At 41.1% G+C, this 11146-nt stretch overlaps 1 protein-coding gene across 2 annotated transcripts; it reads right to left on the bottom strand.

Moving 5' to 3' along the window:
* Positions 1-623: 623 nt before the first annotated feature.
* On the bottom strand, positions 624-10847 carry SLC35G1 (solute carrier family 35 member G1). Of its 2 annotated transcripts, none has more exons than XM_002756449.5 (3): positions 10631-10847; positions 5663-5843; positions 624-3666 (listed from the first exon to the last, which is right to left on the bottom strand). In XM_002756449.5, the coding sequence occupies exons 1-3, from the start codon at positions 10806-10808 to the stop codon at positions 2928-2930; spliced, it is 1098 nt and encodes a 365-aa protein (XP_002756495.1). In that variant the 5' UTR covers positions 10809-10847; the 3' UTR covers positions 624-2927. The 2 variants fall into 2 exon arrangements, with proteins under 2 accessions (XP_002756495.1, XP_078202198.1); XM_078346072.1 differs by having other exon boundaries at positions 5663-5771.
* Positions 10848-11146: the final 299 nt, after the last annotated feature.

Genomic DNA, 11146 nt, shown 5'->3' with positions numbered 1-11146 from the left:
TGTTGGGATGTGGGAAATCAGGTCAGAGAAGTGGGAATAGGGCCAGATGAATAATCTGATGTGATATGGTGTGTAATAAGGCATCACTGTGGTTTCATGAGAACCAGAGTAACAATGAAAGCAGGCCTTTAGGAACATTAAGCTGGCACTAGGACAGGAATCAGAGTAGAAGAAAGAATCTAGAAGCAGGTAACCAGTATACTGATGTGGTAATTCAGGTGTAAGGCGATAAGTGTTGGACTAAGATGACAGCAGTGGAAATGGTGAGGAAAGAATGAATCCACAAAACAGTAAGAAGAAAGACTCTTCAGGATTGAGTAGCAGATTAGCTATGGGAACAGAAAGTCCAGAGTTCAAAGCTACATTAAGCTCTCAGGATTTAGAAAAATGAAGGTCTCACTGGCACAGATTAATGCCTTTATTTTGGAGAGAGAAACAGATTAAACCATTCACCTGACCCTCTTGACAGTACAAGAGGGTCAGATAAACAGTTTAAACCTTGAGATTACATCCCAGCTGAATGCCTAGAGGTCAATCTCTTATAGAGAATAAATTCTGAAGCACAGGGTTGAAAGGGAAATAAGTTATATTAGATATCTGCTATAATCATAACAACCAACATATAGCTTTCTTCATATTTTTATTAGTACTTATATAATAAAAACAATTTATGAAAATATTTTCTTTTTCAAGATATAGAAACTACACTCTGCAAAATATACACAACCATAGTTGTTACAATACATATCCTTGTATACACCTTGGACACTGTGTTTAAGAATCATACCCCGTAAGAGTTAGAAGAAACATCTTCTCTAACCTCAGTCATATAGTTTGACATTCAAGTACTTAAACCACATTGTTGAAATAAAACATGTTTCTAGTGGATAGGCCTAAAGGGATTTAACTTTCTAGATGCCATTGATTCTTTCATTGTGCAACATAAAGAACTGGGAGAGGGTTCCCTGAGAGTTAATTCACCTTAGGTGGCTCAAGTAGTGGTTTACGGTCCATACTTTATCATGCAACTAAGAGAGGAAGGCAGTGGAAATTCAATTTGGGCCGTCTCCTCCTTACCATCCCTGTCTAAGGAGCATGACCCCTATGTGATGATTTCTGAGACCTCTGAGTTCTAAACTGCTCCTGATTCTATAATTATCTAAGATATTTGCAGAATGATGTTTCTGCAAATATCTAATTCCAATACCATAAATTAGGTGGAATAGAGATGACTCACCTACATAGACTTTATTTAGGATCTGTAAGGTGTCAAGGCAATTGATAAAATCAGCAAGCCAAAAATTCCCCCATTGGAACTACTGGAAAAGATTTTCTCACCACGGCATAAATCCCAGAAGCCAAGTTCCTCTTTGCTTTGGAAAAATTATGATGAGAGGGTAGGAAAGAGCCTATAACCTTTCAACTATGCAGGCTTAAGATAATGACAGATGCTTCATCTGACACAATAAAAGCTGAAGGCTATTGCAACCTCACCAATAAAGGGCTCATTACAACAAAGATCATTTACGTGTACTCCCTAAGTCCTGACTAACCTCCCAAGTTTTTCTAGATATTAAATTCTCTCTAACTGCAAAGTATCAGTCTGATGAAGTTCCAGATGTAAAATGTGCTGTCTGAATTCATGACGTTGTATCATGGTGCAGCATCATGGTATGGCACTGACATTTAACATCATACTGATATACTAGAATTTATAGTGATTTTATTTCTATGTAGAAAACTATGAAAGTCAATCAAACATGGATTCACAGGTCTTTACATTTAATGTATAACATAAAGCATTACATATAATTTCATAACTATAAAAATAAGTTTAATAGCATTACCGTACTTTAAAAAATTACTTTAAAAACATGTACTCCAAAGTCTTTTATTTCATTTAGAGAATAAGAGAGGTATCTCTTAGGGTGAACCATATGAAACTATGGTTTTTGTAAGTTAAAATAGTAAAATCTTGGCAATTCCATGTGGTTCAACCTAATAAGATCCTGAGAAAATTTTATTTGGCATCACACTATAAAATATATAGAAAATCACATTTCTAGTGAAGAGAAAACACTTCAGGATGGAAATGTGCACACTGGTCATGCCAAGATTTCTTTTTGTGATTTAAAGATCTGAAATCTTGGAATGTTAAGAAAAATTTAGTGCAGTTTCGAAAACACTGAAGACAATTAAAATTATAGAATGCTAGCTGCAGTTGCTAATGCCACAGAAACAGAAAACTACTAGCCAAATGTGGCAATTTAAGTATTTTAGAGATGACATAATAAATATTCCAGCATTAAAATGAAAAGGCACAAATATGAGTTACAAGTATGATAATCATTTCTAAAATTCTTGAAAATAAGGCCAATTCATTTGTATTATTAACACCATTAAGTAGGCACCTATTCTAAGCTTCAACTTTGTCTTCCTAAATAGAATAAGGTTGCAAATTAATTATCAACATAATACTAATTATAGCAGCATTATCAATTGTCTGGAAGGCATAGTACATAAGGATCACGGTGGTAGAACCCAGTTTCTTAGGCTCTACACTGCTAAAAGAATATCTAAAATAGCCTCCCCACCCATATCCCATCAGTACCAAAAATACATTTTTAAAATTACATGTCATATCACCAGTCATAAGATATTTTGGTTTTTCTTCAATGAGCTCTCCTCTAACCAACTTGACCCCAACAACAAAAAAAAACAAACAAACCGAAACCAAAGCTACCAAAAAATTGTTAGACCAAACAGACTAGCTATTCTTAGACATACTATATTCAAAAATGGTACTTTATGAAATTTATTAAACATAACCAATGAAACAAATGCAGATTTTCCAGATGTGTGTGCATGCTGTATGTGAATTAGGTGATGGTGTACTTGAAAAAAATCTGTAATTTGGAAATGATGCTTCATTTGGAACTTTGGTACCATTTACGAATGGCCGCTCCAGCATTACTGGCTACTACGCAGAGAGCACCCCCCACTGTCCACCATGTTGGCAAATTATTAAAGAAAATAATCTGAAAGATAAAAGCAAACACCACATCCATTGTCCTCATTATTGCTACTGGCCCTGCTTTTTCTATTTGAAGTGCTTTCGTGAGAAATACCTGACCCCCCAAACCAAAGAGCCCAATGAGTATGAGAAATAGCCTGTCCAACCCACAGTAAGGCAGACTCCACTCTCCCAATATAAAGAGGACGATGACGCTTTCAAAGAGGCCAAGTACTACATAATACCAAATGCTCAGAAAGTAGTCCACAGATTTTCCCATTTTTCTTAGGATAACTAGAGTCAATGCAGCAAATACGGCATTTCCAATTGCTGCGAACGTTCCCTTAAGGTGGACTGAATAGCTTTCTTCGATCCCCGATGTGTCGGAACCAAACAAAAATGGTGGTCTCACGATAAGGATCACTCCAGTGATTGTGAACACGGTGAAAAGAGCATCCCAAGGGCTATATTTTTCCTTGAGAAATATCCAAGCAAATATGGACGTAAACACTGGACTGCTAAACGTGATAACTGTGCCATCAGCGAGGGACATTGTCTGGAAAGCATAATATATAAGGATCATGGCAGTAGAACCAAGGATTCCTCTGAGAATGAGAAAAACTCGTTGACCTTTTGGGCCTATAAACCCGGTTCTGTAAATTCAAATGAAGAAATGCATATTAAATGAAATTAATATTTGTTTTTATATTACAATTTTTAAGTAAACATTTTTAAAGTACTAAATATCCAAAAAGAAGGGAATAGTAAACTATAATATCCACAAATGAATATTATATATTTTTTAAAAATAGTATTTTCTAAGTATAATGACAGTAAAATGTTCAGTGAAAGCAAAACCAGTGCGAGTGAATTACATACATAGTAAAATTAAAATTCAATTAATATATTTATCCCATGTATATGTATACATGTTTGCAAAAGCACAAAAGGAAAATAAACTAAATGTTAATCATGTTTATACCTTAATAAACTCATAATTTTCTCTCTTTGTATTTATTTTCTCCAAATTTGCTACAAAGAAAATGTATCATTTTTATAAGAAATACAATGTCAAGATTTAGCTGCCCTGTGTAAGGAAACTTAGAAGCAACTAATGCTCATTCTCAATCTCATGAATTTTTCTATAAAACTTGAAACACTGCTAAAATGTATTTTAGTCATTGAATATGAGACAAGTTTTCGTTGTTCTCATGAGGAAAGAGTCAAAGGCACTAAAAAAGAAACATGCAGTGTTTGGAAAAGTATGATTAGTGCTATTCAAATTCTTTTTCAGTAAATATTTACCAAGTACCCACTCTGTAGGTTCCTGGCTAGGTGCAACTTGCTGACTTGTGCCAGGGCCAGACTTCGTTAGTTTATCATCTAGCCCTGACTTGACCCCCCCGAGTATCTTGGAGTTAAAATGAAAGCATGGTCACATTTGGCCCATACTTTGAGAAGCAGAGAGTGTTCCACGATAATGAAACATAAAATGGGTCAAAACAGATTAGGGCCAAGGATTTTAACAACATTTTTCTAGTGTCCTTCCTCTGACAATATCTTTATTTCAAAATAGGGGAGATGATTATGTTAGCATCAGTGTTCTGCTGCTACCCTTAGAAATTTCTAAAGTCCTAACATCATTTATTTTATTTTATTTTATTTTTCTTAATGCCTCATCCCCACCCAAACAACATCATTTCTTAAAATAGTGTGACTTGTCCACAATGACAGGAATTTCTGGCAATAACAGAAGATTTTCACTTTTCCCAACAAATCATCAGGATATGGACTGAAACTATTCTGTCACTCTGCACCATGTTAGAGATAGGAGACTTTTTTGACAAGTGACTAAAGGTTTTAATTTGGGGTATAGGCTTTTTTGCCCAAAGAGACAAAGAGCTAGGCAGACACCAAGGACCCAACTGGTCTCTCTCCAGGGTTCTAAATACAGAGGTGTGTGGAGGTTACAATGGTTGAAGGAGGCATAATTTTAACCCCGGGAGGGTGGGGAGTGCATAAGGAAGGAGAAGAGGAATTGGGTGAGGAGAGAACAGAGAGGATGGAATAGAGACAATTTTCATATACTGTACAATATACACAAGGTGTTCCGCCCTATAATAAATCTTATTTGACCCTTGGAATCACCTTGTAGGGCAGCGGTTTACACAGTTATCATAGAGGAAACTGAATACAGAAGTAACCTTGCTCAGCGTTACCCCTATTACCTTTTGAGGAAGACCTAAATATTATTACTACAATCTTCTATTTGCCCTGCTAAAAGGGCAGCCTGTTCTAAAGAAACTTCTGACACTAGGATACACCACTACTTCTTTTCATTTTTTTTTTTTCCTAAACAGTAGTTAGGCCAAAGGAAAGAAGGGAGGGTGGTACAAGACAGGGGGAATTATACAAAGAAAGCTCTGTTTTCAAACGGGGAGGTGGTAAACAACAAAGTTTCTCTGTGGTATATGCTTGTGGTAGAATCTTCTGTGGGTGGATGCTTATGACTTTTCATTAAGGGGCATAGGAACTAGTAAGTGTGTGAGAGGGATAAAACAGATACTGTAGAGTAAATATTACAGGCAGGTGAAAAGATATATACACATTTATTAGTATCTTCTATTTTGTAGTTAAAAAAATACTTACTTTCTGTATATTAAGCAAGGGATAACAACTAGCATTTGGAACACACATCGAAATGCACTAATCTCTACAGCATGGACGTCTTGCACTTTTTTAACACATAAAGAGCTCACTGAGAAAAGGAAGGCAGACAATAATGTGTAAAACAAGCCAAGTCCAGGACAGGGTGCTTTCTTCTTGGCTTCTGAAAAAGATTAAATTCTGGTTAGTCCTTGCTTCCAAGTGTACGTTTTATTATTTTTCACTTAAAAATTGAGAAAAATGGAACAGTGTCAAGGGCTAACAGGCTGTATTACTTCCTAAGCATATCATTTCTTTGGGCCTGTACCATTTTCCCCATCAATTATGAAGAACCATAGATAAGGACAACAATTTAAACCTGCATTTTTAAAATGCCATTTGGCCCTATAAAATGGATTTCCTATTGCTTGCTGAAGAATCATTCCTCACTTACAAGTCAAGAAAGTGGAACGCTTGCCAAGATGGTGAGAGAAATCTTTAAGAAACACCTGTCAAGATGGCAAGTAAAAAAATCCTTCCAAATGATATCTTACGCCATCTTACCAGCAAACTTCGATTTATGAAGAAAGTGTTCTTTTCTGGAAAATGGGTTCTCATTGCGTTATACAGTTATCTATTGATTATCTGACTTCCCCCCACAAGTCTATGAGCTCCTCCAGGGCTGGGATCTTGCTGTCTTGTTCATGCCTGGCACATGGAAGACACTGGATAAACATTCAGTAAATGAAAGATGAGAGAACTTCAAGGAAAGACTCAAGAGTCTAACAGTATTGGCAAAAGCATATTCTGGGAAGGTTCTTCATTTTGTTATTTTGAACTGTTAATAAATCTGTATTTAACTTTTCATGCTTCATGACTTATCTTCCCTTCAGAGCACAAACTCCTCAAGGAAAGAGTGTGGGTTATCTAGCCCACTGAATCCAAAGTGCTTTGTACAGAACTGCCATCTAATCCCTACTCTTGGCTTAATCCGAAACAGGAAACCTGTGCTTTCCCCAGGGCATCAAGTATTCAGTCATTAATGATAACCTGTGTGAGCTTTAAACTTTTGTTTAGTCATTTCCTATGTCTGAGTTTTCTACACAGGAGTAGAACCTGCTTGTAGTTTTAGTCCTCTGTCATTCAGAGGAGAGTAAAGGCAGCAGGGCGGACGGAGAACTCCCTAAAACTAAAACCACACACTGCAGGATACCTTTCTTGAAATTAACACAAAAACAGGGTTGAGGATAAAAAGGAAACACAACTGGCCTGTTAAAAATGCGCGCTTTGAATGAAGAGACTCTCCCAAACAGGCTCTGTGTGAGCAATATAGCTGTTTATTCACCTGGGGCAGGTGGGCTAAGGCTGAAAAGGGCTTTAGCGAAGGGCAGTGGGATAGGAGTTGGTTTTATAGGTTTGGAGTGGGCAGTGGAAAGTTACAGAGTAAGATCAGTTACAGTGGTGGGGGTAGGGGCAAGGAGTATACATTACCATAAGTTCAGTTGCAATGGCGGGTGGAATAAGAGTAATTAATTAAGATGGTAGGGTGGGGTGAGGGGAAGCTTCTATCAGGGGAAGCTGGACTGGGCTGGGAGATCAGGGATAATGGCAAATGCACGTGAGGGTGGGGGTGGGGGAGGGGGAGGGGTGATCAGCAGAGGCAGGCAGGACTTTAGACTTTCTGGGTCCTGGCTTGCACGTGGAGGCCTGACATGGCCCTCATTGATTAAGAGCACAGTGGAACTGAAGGGTAAGTGGCTACGAACAATTTGTAGGAAAACTTGTATTATCATTTCAATCTAGGACTTTACAATGTGATAGCTATAAAACAGCATTGTGTAATAATGTTTTTTAAAATGCCCTTCTCTGATAAATGTAAACCCCAGGTGATACATTTACACATCCTCATGTCAATTACATGACTTTGCAAATTGGGACCAAAGTATGCTGGTGCACAGGCTTTCCCAGGCATTCTACAGCCTGGCCTTGTGTTCAAAAGCACTATTCTCATCAGAGGTCTCTACCTTTTCCTGTTCTAGGTGCACAGCTGAGGATACTCATTTGGAACTAACAGTCGCCCTTACCTTAAGATGCCAGAAACCTCATTCTGTTCTGTACATATTGCAGAAACAAACTGCACATACTCAGCCCGTGAGAAGGAAGCTTTAGAAGACTTCCAAGAGAAGCACCACAAAATACATGCCTTGGCTGTGGTCAGCCTTGGGGTTTAGCCTCTGAAATTTCAGAATTTAGGTCCAAATAAAACAGTTTTTCTTAAAAGAAATTCAACCCATACATAGAACCTCCACCCTCAAACAGAACAGAACAAGAAAATCAAGAACAGAAAACATCTCCCTGCTCTGTTTCAAGTATCTTCTCCAACATAAACTTGTTAATTTTTCCCCAGGAATATTGTAACTTAACATTAAATATTTTAACTCTTTAAAAATGTAATTGTATACCCTTGGCCCTAGTGACCTTTTCCCTTAAAACACATACAGACATATTTTCTTGTCTATAAACATTTAAGGCTCATGCTTTCCCACTGGGAAGCGGCAGAGATTAGAAAGCCTTGCTGCATTTGATGATTTGTTAATGAGGGTGAGGACTAGTTCCACTGAGAAAAACCTCAGTCTCTTAGTAAATCATTCCAATCCTGTCAATGGAGATGAGCAAGGCTAGCATAATTGAAAGAGGGATTTGTTTATGTTCCATGTTCGTATCTCACTGAAAGCATATCTAATAATCTGGTAACTCAAATTACTTAAATTAAGTAATTGGCCATGGTGTGATTTCCTTACTTAGAAGAAAACTGAAAAGTTGCTCAGCTTCTCTATCCTCTCCTTTAAGCTGGTGATTCGAAATCCTGGTTGGGAATTAGAATCACCTGAGTAACACTTAAAAATTTAATTCTCAGCTGCGGTGGCTCATACCTGTAATCCCAGCATCTTGGGAAGCCAAGGTGGAAGGATCTCTTGAGCCCAGGAGTTTGAGACCAGCCTGAGCAACATAGGGAGACCCCCCCCCATCAATGCAAAAAGTATTTTTAAGTTAGTTGGGTGTGGTGGTATGCGCGGGTGGTCCAAGCTACTCAGGAGGCTTAGATGGGAGGATCCAGTAAGCCTGGGAGGTCGAGGCTGCAGTGAGCTGTGATCACACCACTACACTCCAACCTGGGTGGCAGAGTAAGACCCTATCTCCAAAAAAAAGTTAATTATTCCCAAGCCCCATCTCACACCCACTGAAATAGAATCTCTGTATCTCTAAAAGTCTCCACTGGTTTGAAAACCACTGCCACACTAGATCACTGACTCCTTCCAGGAGGATGTGAGGCACAGGCCTAAGACAACTATTTCTCCTTGCTTCAGTGTAAGACTCACACTGTCCCTGAAGAAAGTAAGGAGATGTCTTGGGACAGCTGTATGCTGTCTGGTAAGATCATCCAAGAGATCTTAACAGAGATCAGTTCCAACCAGAACTTGAGAAAAACTTTAAGATAAGCAGTTAGAACAAGAGGTGTCACAAAGTTCAATGGTGATAGTAAAGTGTTTTATGGCAACTTTCTTTCCAAGAGATTATCCTGTCACCTTACAATAACTAAGTCTTATTGGTAGCAACTTTCTTTGAAGTTAAACACCCCACAAGATTCTTAGATGCACTCACATAAGTTTCTCATCTTGCCATGAGCTGCGTGAGTGTAGAGAATTGCTCTTCCATTCACAAAAAAGGGAAACTCGAAGAGTTTGCATGGACTGATTCAGCATTCCACCAGAAGGACATTCAGCCAGAGGGTGATAGGTGAGAAACTGACCTTTTCAAAGGCTGCTTATCTGTTCAATTCAGCTTGGCATAATCCCTGCTCTAGAGGCACCAGCCCATTTATAAATGTTCACAAGTCTGATCATTTCAGTTTGCATTTAGGACAGAAATGGAACAAGAATAGTCTTCTTAGAGTTTGTCTAACTTGGGTAAAGTGCAAAAGGGAGGAGGGAAAAGCGGAGTGAGAGGAGAGTAACAGAAATCCAGGATCAGACTTAGGGGAGATGACCCAGAGGCAAAGTGGTGCAGGCCGTGTAACTGTCCTAAAGGGAGATCTGCCTGTTTTCTTCTTGCAGGAAGCTGCTCCTGGTAGATGGTCGACTTCTAAGAGGAATGTGCTTGAGGCAGCACTTGTGGCCACTGGAAAGGGCCCTCGGGCGGTATATGGTAAGCTAGGATCCTAACCCTGGTTTTCCCTGGACTCGTCTCACCCCCACATTCCAGATCTTGGAGGAGACAAAACAAACGAAAACCCCAAAGCCTGTCTGGGCCTCACTTTCCTTATGTGTCGAAGTAGGGGGACTGAACATAAAGGGTTCTTCACGAGGGGTCCTCGGCTTTGAGGAGGAGGTTGTGAGCTCCTTAACAAGATACGTCTTGCTCTGCAACGTTTGCTAAAAAGTCCTTTTATCCCTAAAGGTTAAAAACTAGTGGTCCCATTTATCTCTGCCTTTCCACGATTCTAAAACTCTAGGACGAACATTTTTTCCTAGAGTCGATGCCTTTCAACTTCCTTTTCGGAGAGCACCCTTAATTAACCACCGGGATCACTTTTCAGGGTCGGCTTCCTCCCAACCTTACCCCACTGCAGGATGGCCTTTCTCGCTGACCCCCTACCTACGACCTCGGAGAGGGCATTTCAAACTGCAATCTGACTCCACAGCCCTGCCCCGACGATAATTACAGGAGCAGCCTGGGTATCGCAGGACTGCAAACAATCGGAAAGTTTCTCCCGTCTTGGCGCCGGCGGAGGCGCCGGGAATTCCGCTTTGCAGCCCCCCAGCTGACAGCTCGAGGGTTTTCCCGAACCCCGGGCAGGGTAGGGACTGAGGCGCAGTGTGACCTGCGCCCGGGTTGCGGGGACCCCAATCCGCCCGCGCCCGCTCGGGGCCCCAGAGCTAGACCCACGCCGGGTCCACACGGCGCACTCACCCGGCTCCGCGCGCGAGCAACACGGCGAGGAACGGCAGAGCCAGCACCTGCCGCGGTCTGGCGCCCCCGCTGCCTCGGCGGCCGCCGGCTCCTCACTGACGCTCTGGGGTGCATCGTCCGTCAGCGGCAGCCCGGGCTCCTCCAGCTCCGCGGCCCCGGCGCTGTCCTGGGGCTGCATCTCGCTGCCCGCGCTCTACCAGCCGCCGGCGAGCCGTCTGGCGCCAGCAGCAGCGCCCGGGCTGCTGGCTCTTCCGGCGAGCGATGGCGCCTGTGCGCATGCGCCCACGGCCCTCCCGCACCCTCCCCCAGGGGACCGTGCGCGTCCTCCGCTGGCCGCTTAACCTGGGGAGACCCGCCGCCTCCCTGGTAGAACTGCGGTGCCCACAGCTGGCCCTGAGGCGTCCATCCCTCTGCTGTGGTCAGGCTAGACGGCCCAACTGCTTGGAGCCATTCTTGGCAAGTCACACTGAACCGGTATGCCATGGCACAGACAAGGAAGGACCCTGGGTTCCCAGC

This window comes from Callithrix jacchus, chromosome 12, assembly GCF_049354715.1.
Source record: "Callithrix jacchus isolate 240 chromosome 12, calJac240_pri, whole genome shotgun sequence".
Taxonomy (NCBI): domain Eukaryota; kingdom Metazoa; phylum Chordata; class Mammalia; order Primates; family Cebidae; genus Callithrix; species Callithrix jacchus.
The sequence above is the reverse complement of the archived record's forward strand: the minus strand, read 5'-3'. Positions and strand labels throughout refer to the sequence as shown.